This window comes from Mixophyes fleayi, chromosome 3 (assembly GCF_038048845.1).
Source record: "Mixophyes fleayi isolate aMixFle1 chromosome 3, aMixFle1.hap1, whole genome shotgun sequence".
Classification (NCBI taxonomy): Eukaryota; Metazoa; Chordata; class Amphibia; order Anura; family Limnodynastidae; genus Mixophyes; species Mixophyes fleayi.
In genome coordinates, this window is record NC_134404.1 from 300,589,075 (window position 1) to 300,603,844 (window position 14,770).

Consider the following 14,770-nt stretch of genomic DNA (forward strand, 5'->3'; position numbering starts at 1 on the left):
TTCCCTACTTTATCCTCCAAATTTTTGTACTCCATTATAGTTTAATCTCTGGTACTAATATTTCTGGACTGCAGGAACAGTGAACGTATTTAGATATTGCAGTAGAAATTTTTATAGACTTTTTTTTAAAAAAAAATTATATATTTTTTCAATTGTTTTTGTATAATTTTTTATTTTTTATTTTTTCATAACTTTTTAATAATTTTAAAATAACAATGGCTTTAGCAGAACAGAGCACAGGACACAGCACCACTGGACTCAGCAGGACAGAGCACAGGACCCAGCACCACTGGACTCAGCAGGACAGAGCACTGGACAAAGCACCACTGGACTCAGCAGGACAGAGCACAGGACTAAGTAACCACTTCAATAAGCAGGACAGAGTGACAGGGGCTCCCAAACTACACCCTCCCTCTTCAGTGATCTGAGCCCGAATGAATATGGCGGCCGCGAGCGGGGAATTTATGACATCCAAGTCTCGCGAGATCCGATGCGAGACTTGGATGTCATAGCCTCGTTTTCGGTACTTCCGGCGGGGAAATGAATTGAACAGTGTTCGGATCCCGTCGGATCCGCACTGTTCGGGTGGGTTTGGATTAGCGCAATCCGAGCCCGCTCATCTATATTAAATACTGACTGTTTTTTCATGTAGCACACAAATATCAACTTTAAATTTCAGTGCACAAATAAGCTGTCAAGTATTTGTGTGCTACATGAAAAAACAGTCAGTATTTAACTTATGTGCAAAACAGAATACTAATTTGCACCCCTTGCATTGTAACATGGTTTTGTCCAGGAGACTGAATAAGAAGTTTCTTAAGTTAAGATCCTTAATGAATCAGTCCCCTAGTTCCAGAGCATAATATATCCGTACCTTCTTTTCAGTGTAGTATATAATATATTAACCTGCCTACAATAAAGGGTATATATGTAAATATCAGCCTCAGGTGCTTATCAATATGCCGTGTGCAGCCATTATTAGTCTACAAACCACTCATATACAGGAATTATGTTTCGGTGACCGCATCATTTCCTATAAGTTGTACTAAAAGGCACATTGTAGGTAACAACCATTTCAGCATCACTTACTTTGGGTGTGGGCTGAAGTCAGCAGCTGCTTTTGCAGATTTCTTGTCAGTGATAATAGTGCGGTATCAAGGGAGAATGTCATTGTGCTTAGGGCCCATGATTTTAGCTTGCGCTATATTTGTGGTGATTCATTGTTTTAAGAGCTTTTACTTTGGTTAAGACAACTAATTAAATATTTTATATTTTCTCAGTAGTGAAGAGCAGTGAGAGCATTAAAATCAAGATTTAAAATCTATAGAACATAGCGCGTGAATATTGTTGTGCAACTGAAGTTTAAAAGTGTCTGGGTACAATATATAATCTATTTTGTGTTCATGTTCCATTTGTATACTGTCGTTGGTGTATTTGCTGTGGAATGAATTCTATGCAGCGGTACAAAACTTCTGTTAAATAGGCAGTATTGGGACAATCACAGTGTATAGTTATTTTATTAGAATCTATTTACCATTTATATGATTGTGTCCAATTCAACAAAGACATATTCATCCAAATTTGACTGGCTAATAACCTTTTTTTGACAATTAGGTTTCCTAGATTTGATTTGTAACCTTTGTCATACGCATAATGACACTTGTCCACTGTAACTAGCACAAACATTTTTGTCTGCAATTTTCAAACAGTTCAGTTGATTTCAATAGTTACTCAAAGGCAGACCCACAGCCCCTGGAGGCACTCGTCTATATGGATGTGTGATGTTGTACATTGACCTTGCAAATTTAGGGCATGTGTCAATTTGTTTGAATACTTGTTGCAAATCTGCTTTTTGCTGCAAGTTCTGTACTGGAGCATGTGACTGTGACCTCCCATTTGCAGTATATCTGAGATGTGCCGTTATTAGTGCTTACACCTTGTAAAGACATACCAGAATGCTCCTCTATTTCACACTTAGGGATGCAGTCTGCCCTGTTTTCCATTTTAAAATACTCTTTACATGTATTTTACCATTTGTGCCTTTATTTGGAAATGTTGGTTTGCTACAAAATACAGGCACTCATTTCAAGCACCAGCAATTGCTTTCATTATTTCAGTGCTACATGTGGAATTTTATATTTCAGTTCTATACGGATTTTCTTTTTTTATATTTTGTGGTCATTTTAGCACATCTGCACACATGTCAATGAAAGTAACTAGGTATATAGCTATATGCCTGTAGCGCTTATCATGCTATTTTAGCGTTCTGAATCATTCCGTGTCTGTTGTAGAACTCATAAACAAGTTAAATTTTCTGGATGAAGAGGAGCAAGATTTAATGAACTCCAGATCAACTCCCTTTGAAAGTTCTGATGTAGTGGAGCTAAACCCATTTGGAGACCCGGATGCCAAAGGTAATAGTAGGTGGAAGAAGGGTTCAAAATTAGCAGGTCTTTACCAAGGAATCCAGGTGGGAGAACTATGTAACCTTTTCCCACCTATGCACTTTTTGTGCAAAATCTGTTGTACACAACGCAGTGGATGTGTTTTGTTTTTGTTTTTTTGTTATGGTAATGTCCATGTCCACATACCAATTCTCCTGTCATTGTACACTACTGCTGTCTTATACCTTCCCCTCCACCGCCCACTTTGTGTTTTAAAGTTGGTATAAGTTTTAAGTTGTTTTTTCAGCACGTAAAAAGTGTAGATGGGAGTAGAGTACAACTGCTAGAGTACTAGCAGACTGCTACAGCTACCTTATGGGAGCTGAAACTGTGATCAGAAGCAGCTAGGAAGTTACCTGTATTTGTAGTCTTATATATTTGTTTATAATGCATTCCTTTCTTTAAAAAAAAACCCATAAGTAACTATTAATACATAGATATGCTTGCATGTTCCCAACTATAGTGCATAATTTCTGTTTTATATTTTAAAAAACCTGCCCACATTTTTCTATTCTGTTTACAGCTTGTACATCTTTTTTTTTCTTAGAAACACCTGTTGTGAAAACAAAGGTTGAAGTATCCTACGATGACTACAACCCATTTAAGGACCCTGAGCCCTCCACCTATGTAAACCCATTCGATGAGCCAGATCTGGGGCCTGAACTGGTTATTGAACTTAATAAAGAATCCCCACCACAGCCAGCAAAGAGGAAGAATGCCAGACCTGTGGATATGACCAAATACCTGTACGCTAACAAAGCCAGACGACAGGAAGAGGATGATCTCGATGAGTGAGTGGAATCTATACACCTTTTATATGAACAGATGGATGTGAGCTCTCACTGTATAAGCACAACTTTCTCTTAAAACAACATGGCAAGCCTAGGTAGTGTTTCTGACAAAAGAGCATTTGATAGCATGGGGTGAAATGGAGAAGTTAGACGCATGACTTGCACAACTCTTCTTATAAAATTTGTTTTACACATTGGAAGACTGCCCAACAATTCACAGAACCAACACTTCAATTCACAAACACAGAGCTCCTTTTTCCATGTTAACATAACACCTACACATACCAGTACCAGACCTGATCTGTTTTGGAGAGACTTTATCTGTTACTACACTACTAATTCCAGGTGAATTATGCAACATCAAGAGAACTCACTCCACATTGTGCACATTTTATATAGTTCTGTTCTTCGTCTATCAAATTAGAAATGATGAATACCTTCTTACTATTTAAATAGATATTGCACCCTGCTTACAAGCAACTAGCAGGGTCGCCCAGCATTGTGTGGGTCTGAATTGTAATGTGTAGCAGTAATATATTAGCAAATTATTTGGTAAATAGACCAAAAATGCTATTTAGAAAATAAGATTTGTTGCTTCGTCACGTTGTCGTTATATCGTGTTGTGGCGATCTTTCTATCTAGCGGTCAAACAATTATTTATAAACAAAAAATGATGTTTCCAATGTTTGCTGCTCTGTCAATTTATCACATTTACCAGCTTTACCATGAGATATGTGTAAGATATTCGCAAAGTTCTTCATAGAGAGAGAGAGAGATACTGTATATATGAGTATGTTATTCTGAACATAGAACTTTATTTTCACTTGTTAGCGGTCATATTGCTTTCGCTGCTGAGGTGAAAGCAATGACATCTATGGGTAGGAATACGGTCAACACGGTGGCTAAGTGGTCAGCACTTCTGCCTTACAGCACTGGGGTCATGAGTTCAATACCTGACCATGGCCTTATCTGTGAGGAGTTTGTATGTTCTCCCTGTGTGTGCGTGGGTTTCCTCCGGGTGCTCCGGTTTCCTCCCACACTCCAAAATATACTGGTAGGTTAATTGGCCTCTAACAAATTGACCCTAGTCTCTCTCTGTCTGTGTATGTTAGGGAATTTAGACTGTAAGCTCCAATGGGGCAGGGACTGATGTGAGTGAGTTCTCTGTACAGCGCTGCGGAATTAGTGGCGCTATATAAATAAATGGTGATAATGATGAGGAACAAAATGGCAATGGGCAAAGAACAAACCTGAAAAATTGTAGAGTGACTACATTTGCAGAGATTTACTTAGACTAGTGGTCTTGTTTTGCTCAACAGGAAGACATACTTTTTTAAAAAAAAAAAAATTGTGTTTCTAAATTTGCAGATATAGGTCAAATAGCTCAAATGGCAAGGCATAGCTTTTATTATTAATTATCTCATGGACACTTGCTGTGACATCACTGTCTGTCTTCTGAGAAAAAGACATCACCGTTCTCCAAAAGCTTTTCCTAAAGCTATCAGTGTTTTTTGTTTAAATGGCTGTGCGTGATGACTACTTGTCCATTGATCTCTCCCAAATGCTGTAGCAGAGCCGTTAAATGCTACTGACTTTGTCTTCTCCTTCTTATATGGATAAGTAATATAATGATATCCGTTAGGACGTGCCAGCAGGAAATTGAGAAAATGGATTGAAAAATATAAAATAACTGGAAAGGTATTTACTTCTGGGACAAATGTCAATGCATTAGTAATTTTGTTTAGTACTGAAATAAAAAATGTAAGTGTGAGGTGACAGAAGCAGGGTGTGTGGTTGTTGTGCAAGATCTTTACATTAAATATGCAGTTCAGATACATAATTGCAATGTGTCCTATGTAACCTGTCAGATTAGGTGTGGATTTATCTCACAGTAATTATTATGCTAAACAATTATACCTCCACATGTTTGATATTAATGATTGTGGTCTCTCTGCTCTCGCTAGTGTCTGTCTGTCTTAATATAGTTGGGAACACATTTATAACAGTAATTCTCTTTACCAGCCCTGCAGTGCATGCGTTGTGGATCACAAGTGTGCTCATGTGAAGAGCGCCACAACAAGAAATTGTACTACCATTTAAAAACCTGGTTGCTGTGTGTTTGCTAGAGTGCAGACTTTAACGTGGCTCCTTCTGTAGTGCCCTATAAAGAAGGTTTGAGAACTTGGTTTGTTTCTTATATACTGCAGCTGTAATCACCTCTTGTCTGTCATGTATTAGTCTGTGTGATTTTCTAGCCTGATAAGCAGTTGTCACTCAGCAGCTGTAGCATGACCTCGGGCAGTGCACAACCAGAGCTGTGTGATTGGCTTTCTAGTCTCCTAGGTAACAGAAATGCTCCGCTTGGACTCCTACAAAGCGGTTACATTTCGTGTCACAGCAAGCATAACTGACATGATATGCTTTATTATTCCAGCTTTTTGATCTGTTTTAGTATCACCGTAGACTATTACCGCTGCAAGTTAGCTGTAGCTGTTTGTGTCATTTTACTTTTTTGATACAGAGCTGCATGGGCAAGGCAGTGAATTTTACTTTTATTTTTATTTTGTTTTGTTTAGTTGTTCTTTTAATATAAACTTTTTGACTTTCTAATATACAGAGAGTATTTTGGTTTGGATAGAGTAGTTGTTCTCATAGTGGCACAGATGTCATATGTTGTAATGGTATGTTACATTTGCTAAAGTGGACCTGAAAGTATGGATCAACATTCTCATATTCAATAGTACAGTCACAGAATAAGAAGTCACCTTGTTAATGGTCAATATATGATGCTTCAAGCGTCCTCTCACGTTTTTACTGTCATTACTTGGGAAACTCTACAGACGCAAAATATTTTTCTTATAATTTAAGTTGCTACTATAAAGGGAAACCCAAAATAAACCGATGTCTTACAAGTGAAGAAGTTATAGAGAACCTCACATATAAGTGCTAGAAGATAATGACATCTATATGCTCCCTTTATAAATGCATGCACATATAATCCATATAGCTGATGGGTTGGTTGTCTTTGTTTTGGGGGGGTGGAGGGGAATGACGACTTTGGAAGACAGGTTTCCTGGCTCTTGGCTGAGCTGGATCCTCCATATCACTGCTCCACAGCAGCTTAGAGAAGAGAATTGCCTTTACTGACTGGGAGCTGACTTGGCTGTTGACAAAGAGTTTGCCAATCCACCAACAGATGATACATGGTGCCTGGAACCAAATTACTCAGTTTTGTATTCACCCACCCAGAACACTTGGCATCATTGTGGCCTTGAGGCCTTATGAGGCATTTTCTGAAGCTGTATCTGCGTTCCAGCATGCTGCTGTTTCACTTGGTGTTCTTTAAGTCTGCTTTAAAATTCCCTGTTCTCCTGTGTGGTTGCCATGTCAATCCCTCTTGTGGTTGTAAATACTGTTATAGAAATTGCGTACACTGACATATTGTGCCCTTTGACAATAACGTTATCTGAATGCAAACTAACTACTTGAGGGGCTGTTCAGGAGAAAGATGTTTAGAAGCCTATTGTTTTCATGGTTTGTATTGTTATAGACAACAGAATACCAATCGCCCACATTTTACAAAATATAATTGCCTATATTTTATTTTCTGTCATGCAGTAATGACATATATCTTCCTCTCCTTTTCTGTCTTTCTTTGCTGACGAACCAGCTACACGTATGAACGTATGGTGTCTTTATGCTTTGGTTATAGAACAACCATTTTGCAACTTTATTCTTGTCTTCCATTGGCCCGTTGTCAGCAGTTGTGATATCTACTGTAATAATACATTGTGTCTTATGTGTGAGTTCTTGATATGTAATTTATGTAAAATCTAAATGGTCTCATTACGTATACAATTCTTTTCTTCCAAGTAAGATGTTCACTGCTGATTTCAGTCTTAGGATAACTGGATTTGTGACACCTCAGAACTGGCTGCGGCCCTATTGAAATCTAATGCTCTTCACATACTCCTGATTGCATTAAGGTTTAGTGGGAAGGCACAGGTTGTGTAGGGGTGAGAAAAAATAATACATTTGATGAATTACAATCTCTCAGTCAGGAACACTTCTATTCTCCATTTCCAAATTGCTCCATTTGTTTTTTTCCCAGGGTTTTTTTTTTCCCATTAGCCATATTACCCTCTGTGCACTCTCGTCTTCAAAGTAATGCAAATGGGCTTTTTAATTTAGTGACTGGAAAGCAGGTTGAACCTTTAATGTCATGCAATTAGATTTGTTAGAGCCTCAAATAATAGGATGCACATTCCCGTATTGTGAGAAGCATTAATATAAGTGTGCCACATATTTCTGTTCATTTACAAGTGATTATATCATAAATAGATTTCTATTTTTGAAATGGTTTTCTGAGTATTTTTAGGATATGTGCGTATGTTCTTTCCAGACTAAAACAGAGTCCCTTTCTCTAACAATATAGCAAATACCTGTTAAATATTTTATCTTGGTGTTTACCTTATACCTGTGTAACTACAATAGGCGCTGCCTCCATTAGGTGTGTGGATTTACTTGGATCTTACACATGCTCAGGGTACAATTAGCATTAAGCAAATGTAACCGCTTCTAACCTAAAACACTGGAGTATTGTTTATTTTATTATCTTTTTGGGACAAAATGTCCAGACACACAAATCAAGGGGCATGTATGAGATTGCATAAAGGGGTCTATTTCTAACTGATCCTATATTACTCACGTTAATTATCATGTCTTATTGCTGTGATAAGAAATTAATTAATTGTGGCAATTTATTAATATTATTTGCAGGGACAGGCTCCTATTAGCCGCTGTCCTGGCTAATCAGTCTGTAGTAAAGCAGTTACTTTATGTCTGGGTTCTGACTTGGCTTTTGCGCTGTGCATGCTCAGAGTACAATTTGTGATAGGAAGGATCGGGGGACATGAAGCCTTACAGAGAGTGTCCCTATAGGACAGAACAGTTAACGTCCACCTTAGATGGCATTAGCTGTGTGGTCAAGCTCCAAAATGCTAAGCTTTCCGGAGCTTGGTAAATAGTTCCTGACAGCAGTGCCCATTGAGACTCATTGTATGCTTAATGCAGGAGTTATCTTCATTGTTAGGATAATGTTAAATAAGATCATTTAATTTGACCTAAACCATGCAGAAACAGTGGTTTCTGCATGGTTTTAGGTTTAATAAATAATAATGGCAGGAGCCAGATACAAATCACACTAAATCAATTTGGACTCAGAGAATTCAATTGCCGACGATGTGGAGCGTGGACATCGCTCTGGTAGATATCTCCACTTCTTTTCTCTCGCACCTCTACGGGGTGTGCGGAAGAATAGCAGAGATTTCTGACAAATCTACGCAGCGAGTTGTCTCATGGACGTTCTGGAAACACTTTGCAGGTAATTGAATTCCCCCTAAGATTCGGTGAGTGGGCGTTCCCTTGATGCGCCTTCTCAAACTGCGCAGTGCAGGAGGACATTGGTGTAAACAACACTTTCCAATGTTCTCTATTTAATGAGGGAAGTTAAATTGTTACAGTCCTTTACGCTGATTGTCTACTTTTTTCTGTAATGTGAAAAGTTAAAAATGCTCACAAAAAAGGATGTATCCCACCTTCCTGTACCCCCACCCATCCCCATTCATCTAGTGACATTAGATGGAAAATGAATAGAATTGGGAAATTCACAGAAGTTGAAGTGGTTTGAAATTCACTTTAAGATCTTCATATCCATTTTTGGTGAAGCTTTATACTGTGGCATCAGTTTTGTAATCATTACAATGAACTAATTTGCTGTAGATAAATAGGAGTAGTGTGCTGCTCTCTTTCCTAGGACCCACGGAAAGATGCGGACAGCATGTACCATTACATGGGCGGGGAGGTGTAGGAAGTATTCACAACTCCTTTCCATTACAATTGCAGTGTGACTAGAAACTTATAGCAGTGTTTACATCCCAGTCACTGTATTCACAACCCAATATAACATTTTTATTATTTTTTATTATTCCTAGTCTGTTTTATTAGAGTAACCCACAAATAATCTGAGGCTGTGCGCATAGGTAGTTGGTGGAACAATGTTTTAAGTTTTGTATTTTAGAGAAGTGTCTAGAGACAAATGGTGCTGCTGGGACCATGGTTGTTGCTCCTTTATATCACTTGTGAAATGCAGAGAATTCTACCCAGTATTGGTATCATCCACTTGTGACTCTGGGTCTGCTCTGCATCTTTTTATATTAAACAGCAGTATGGTCCAATAATTGCCAAGTTGTTTGTAGCTAGAAAGAAAAGAGTGTGTACATACTCCTAAAAGGACACTTTATAAAGCAGTGTGAGGTGTGTGTTTCCCTCTGTAAAGACATCTGTTTGTGTATACATGTAAAACACTGTTATCTCCCCACTTTCTGCAGTATCTTGTATCTTTTTGAAAAGCAGAACAAAAGCAAACAGTTTTTCTGCTTCCATGTTGTTCCATCATCACACTTATCTTTATGTCACGCGGTCTACTTAAAGATAACACCATATAGCTAAGTGAATTGACAGCTAGTTTTGAATTCTTTTTTTTCCACACAGATTGTTGCTCTCTCAGTCCTTGTATTTTCTTTCTGAAACGCGCTGGTACATTTTGTTTCACCAGCTTTCATTTTGACACTTAACCAGTCTTTTTTTTGTTTTGTTTTGTTTATCAATTGTCTGTTTACAATAGGCAATGAAGTGGTAACACCTTTTAATGTCTGTGTCAGTCAGCAACAACTTGGTTACATGTTCATTTCCTGGTTGACTACAGACGCCTCTTATTCCTGCTTATTAGAGCTTTGTACTTCATTGGCTGAAAGGCAGCTTTAGTTTAGAGTGCATTTCCCTGTTCTAAAATAGAATAAAGTAGTGCAGGCCTTTCCCTATACAGATTTATTAATAAGGTTTGTGTTATACGCGGTATCCTGTATATTAAGCTTCATAGGGTGCAGTGTGTGTATCTTTGCTTCCTGCCACGAAGCACATATGGTCCAAACTGTATGAGTATCACAATTCTACAATAAAGTGTTTATATATGCAAAGAAATCTGAATTAAACTATATACCTAAATTAGGGACATTCAGAACGTGTCTAAGGCCCCTTAGACTTCCTTTAACACTAGTACAAGCATGTAAATTGGTATGGGGGTAGAACCTTTCTAAACTGGAATAGCTCACACTTGGGTTTGTCGAGCAACCAAAAAGGACACAGATATCCAATTCAATATAATTTAGGCATTGTGTCCTTATCGCTAGTCTTGTGTGCTGCGGTGATTTGTCTCTAGATAGCCTGAGAGAGCATTGGTGTAGTCACTTCGCCAGCCAGTCATTGACTGCAATACTTTGTTTTAAATGGGAAAAACCTCTCTTTGTTGCCAATGTTGCTCCTGTTGACAGCAGGTTTGAAAATGATTGGTTTTAGCCGTTCTCCTCTTTTCAAACCCTCTGCTCAGAGCTGTTAATAGCAGCATCAGCTACAGAGGGTGTATTTCTGGTTGCCTGCCAGAACGATTATCTAGTCAAAATCATTTTGACTTGTGCTGTGGATTTCAGACAACAATTAAATAGGTTAGAAATAATATATGCTCATATTTAACTAGAAGGTAATGGGATGATTTAAAGCAATAACTTGCAAATCAGTCTATTGAATAAAAATCTCAACTTCCCTTCTAATGATTTATATTGTTCTTCTAAAGTTCAATTAACAATCAAAGATCAACTCTTGAACATTGTCATCCAGTGGCCAAATTATGATTAAAATTTTCTTTCCATACCAGACTAGTGGATAAGGTAGGCACTTTAATGACGATAGTTTTTTTTACATTTTAACTTGGACAACCAGAGAGATCCTCATTTGTTGTTCTAATGACGCTGTTGTTGTTCCAAGTGTGGATCACTACAGTTTTCGGTGCACTTCACCTGTACTAGTTGTGTAATAGTCTGAAAATAAATCTTGTGGGCTGTGTTTTGTTTTGTTTTTTTACTTTTTTAATTTTTAATTTACAGATCAAACCCATTTTATGAACCAAAAGAGAGTGCAGAAATAAGCCGAAGCCGGGCGGTAAAGGAGCCTGAACAGGAGAAGAGAATGAAAAGGAAAGCGCCAGCTCCTCCTGCATCCACACCAAAGAAAGATGAAGCAGCAAGCGCTGCCCTTCCTGTACCACCAGGAAAGGACCTCTGCTCTTCTCCCAAGGTAAGATCACGCCATACTTTATCCAGCCTTGTCCTGCTTGTATGCTCATTACAATAATTATTGGCCACATTTTATATTTATCAAAGTAGCTTAATAAACAGAATTATATCGCCTTCAACTTGACCCTTTCCATCTGACACAAAATCTGGGCCTTCGTTTACTATTGTTGATACCTGGTCTGTATTAGCTCGTGCTATACAAAGGTCCCTCCTCATCAATTTATTCAGCAATAGTAAATTAAGTAGGAAAGGATCAGAGCATTTTGTACCAGGTGGAAAAGCTCTGCAATAGGGATGAGCTAATGTTGCCCTACTGCGTAAGCACAGAAAGTATGATTATACGGGATCTCTTATCTAGAGAGGTCAGAAAAATAGAACACTAACAATTAAACGCATGAAATACAGAAATGCCTTCTGTGCTTTATTTTGTTTGCTATACACCAGGTCCATGAAAGCATACTTTATTTACATGCTTCTGGGCCTTTGTGTCACTGTAAAACTGAGCTATTTACCCTGCTTGCGCATTCTGGGGTGAAAATGTTAATCTCTCTAAAAATACATGTAAAGAAGAAATATATTCCTAAATGCAAAACAATTTTTTCCTTTGTACTATATTCCATAAATGTCCCCCAATGCTCTACTAAAATCTGTATCTGTAGAATGGAAGTCAGCTGTATGATCAGTAGTAGTAGTGTTTTATTGTGTACATAGTGCACATATCCATCACTATAGAGGGGGGGGGTAGAACTACTCAACTGATAAAAGAATAATTTTTGTTTTCTTTAAAATTCAATTAATGTTGTTTCAAAGAAAAAAATGTTTTAAGAATAAATTTAGTGTTACAACGCTGCCTGATTTACTATCTGCCCCCCAATTATAGGTATACCAAATATTCAAGTGTAGGCACATAAATTGGGATACAACTTTGTGTTTGTTCTTTTTTCCCTTCCAGCCAGCGGGGAGACAGATGATTCACGTCTCCCATATCCTTTTATTACTATTTCTATGAGTGGAATTCCCTGGTAATGTCACAATGGCAGGAACACATCTTGTCATTGGCCTTGGTCATGGTGGTGTATTCAAGTGCATCTTTAATAGGAGTTTCTGGCCTTTCTAGGATGACTATGTAGAAACTTTTATTTGGAACGAAGGGCACATGAATTGGCTATATAGTTAATTCTGGCTAAAGGCTTGTCCACATGAGCAGAATATTTGCATAGCATTCCATAGAGTACACTACTACTGGGTAAATGCCTCCACCAGCCAAGGTATCTGTTGTTCCCTGTGTTGGGCTGTGTACACTGTCCATGTGGATAGCCATGACATATACATCCATTACCAGCGTCTTCTACTCCGTTCTAAACGTAACTCTATATAGACTGAAAGATATCTGCCCAGCTCCTCATGTCACATCCATTTTTCCTATATCTTACTGCTGATAAGACTGACATGTTTACATATATTTGTGAATGTTATTAAAAGCTTAATATTACAAGCTGACATGTAGTTTAGGTTTAGTGGTCTTTTAAACAAATAGCTCTGTTTTACAAAACACCAGCAGGTGGCTCTTTAGGTCTGTGATATAAGACACTTGTGTAATATCAAACAAATATAATACATAAGCGTAGAAATCTGTTTCTTGAATGCAGTATGTACTTAGTGGTAGAGAAGTCCAAGATACAGATTTCTTGTGTGTTTACAGTATGAGATGATCCAACTGTTGTTTTTATAGAGCCGGATACAGCTGAGTATTATTGACCAGCACCACTGTGAGAATTATTCAGGAAGGTGTTTCAAGTCCTCACGTGTCCTACACATAGTGTTGGCAGCTGGCGTATATTCACAAGAATGCAGCCCACCCAGTACTAGCAGCCAATGACATCATACACGTGGTTGCTTGTGGATGGGCTGTATTCTCATGCATTTTTGTTCAGTCTGTAAAAGGTTTACCTACACTCTAGGGCACTGCGCATAATTATTTTTATTTTTTGGGGGGAGGGGGGAGTATTCCACCAGGTTTCATGAAGCTTAATTGACAAATTGTATGTTTTTACCACTGCAGTGCTTACAGTATGGCACAATAATACTATAGTGGGCCCTGGGCCATCTACAGAAGTGATTTTAGGTGATTCTGGGTCACGCCTGGCATCCCTGAGGCTGGGTGACGGCATACACAAGCTGACAGTGCCCATCTTCTTGCTGCATTCGCTAACATTTCTTATAATAATCCGAGCTATTTCTATTGGGTGATTATCGGGCAGGTTTTGAGCCATACACGGGGAGAATATGTTACATGGTAAAAATACTAAAGGTCATTTAGAAACTGCAAACATTGCAGACCCGCAATGCTTCTTTATGTGCTCAAGACCACTTACTTGTCCGCTGAGCATATTTCAAGGTTCACTCATGTTTGATGGTCTTTAAAACCACCATAAAATCAATAACTGCCAATTTTTGCAGATTGGCGGATGATGGAAAGAGTTAAAACGTTCCATCAAAGTGCAGCCTACTTCAGCTTTAGGACCGTATCCTTAATTCATTTAATTGTTCACATTTTCTCCTAAAATACTGCTAATACTGCCATTTATTTCATTTAAATCTGCAATAGGAAGTTTTGTTTCTGCAGTTCAGTGCAAAATTAGGGCCCCTTGTCTGCCTTCTCCACACCTGGCAGAGAACACACCCAGCACCTTACATTTGCCACATATGTGTGTGCCTCCATCTTGACCTAAAAACTGGGTTCAATAGTGAAAAAGCTGGGTAGTGACGTCACAGCAGAACATTTATGCTTTTATTATAGACCATTTTATAGAAAATGTTAAAGGATGTCTGTTATGTTTGCTCTGGCAATGGCCCAGTGTCTGATTCCACTGATCTCCAGCCTGTACACAGCATTTGTTACCCAAGAGACTAATAAGCCAATCACCGGCTTCTGATTGTCTCCAGACTGATGCAAGATAGAGAAACCCCTCCCTCTTTAGCAATTGCTTCTTTCTATAAAGAACAGAGTGGACAGTGTGCTGGGCACATTCAGAAAAGTAATCATCTTCAGAATAATGAGCTTACATGTGTTACTGTTTATATTGAGATGACTAAAATAAATCCTGCTTATAAACAGAGTATATTTTCCCTTTAACACTTTTTATTTCCGGTGTTCATGGCATAAAGGTTAAGAGTAGGTTGTAAAAGTTTCCAAATCTCTTTAAAACTTATGACCTTGAGGGAGATATATGAAAACTACTGCACTATAAAAAAGGTGCTACCACCAAGATCAGCCAATCAGATGTTTAATGTGTTTGTAAGAGGGGCAGATGGACGAAGGCAATGTACAGTAAGGGCGAGGTTT

The 14,770-nt window shown here is 38.3% G+C and overlaps 1 protein-coding gene across 7 annotated transcripts in view; it reads left to right on the top strand.

The window, feature by feature from the left end:
• The window catches only part of EHBP1 (EH domain binding protein 1), a 267,437-nt gene that overhangs the window by 99,256 nt on the left and 153,411 nt on the right, over positions 1–14,770 (top strand). For all 7 annotated transcript variants that reach the window (XM_075203887.1, XM_075203881.1, XM_075203884.1 and 4 more), the window contains 3 exons: positions 2,292–2,414; positions 2,992–3,235; positions 11,236–11,425. In XM_075203887.1, the coding sequence (XP_075059988.1) occupies positions 2,292–2,414; positions 2,992–3,235; positions 11,236–11,425 (557 nt within the window). The remainder of the gene's footprint in view (positions 1–2,291; positions 2,415–2,991; positions 3,236–11,235; positions 11,426–14,770) is intronic.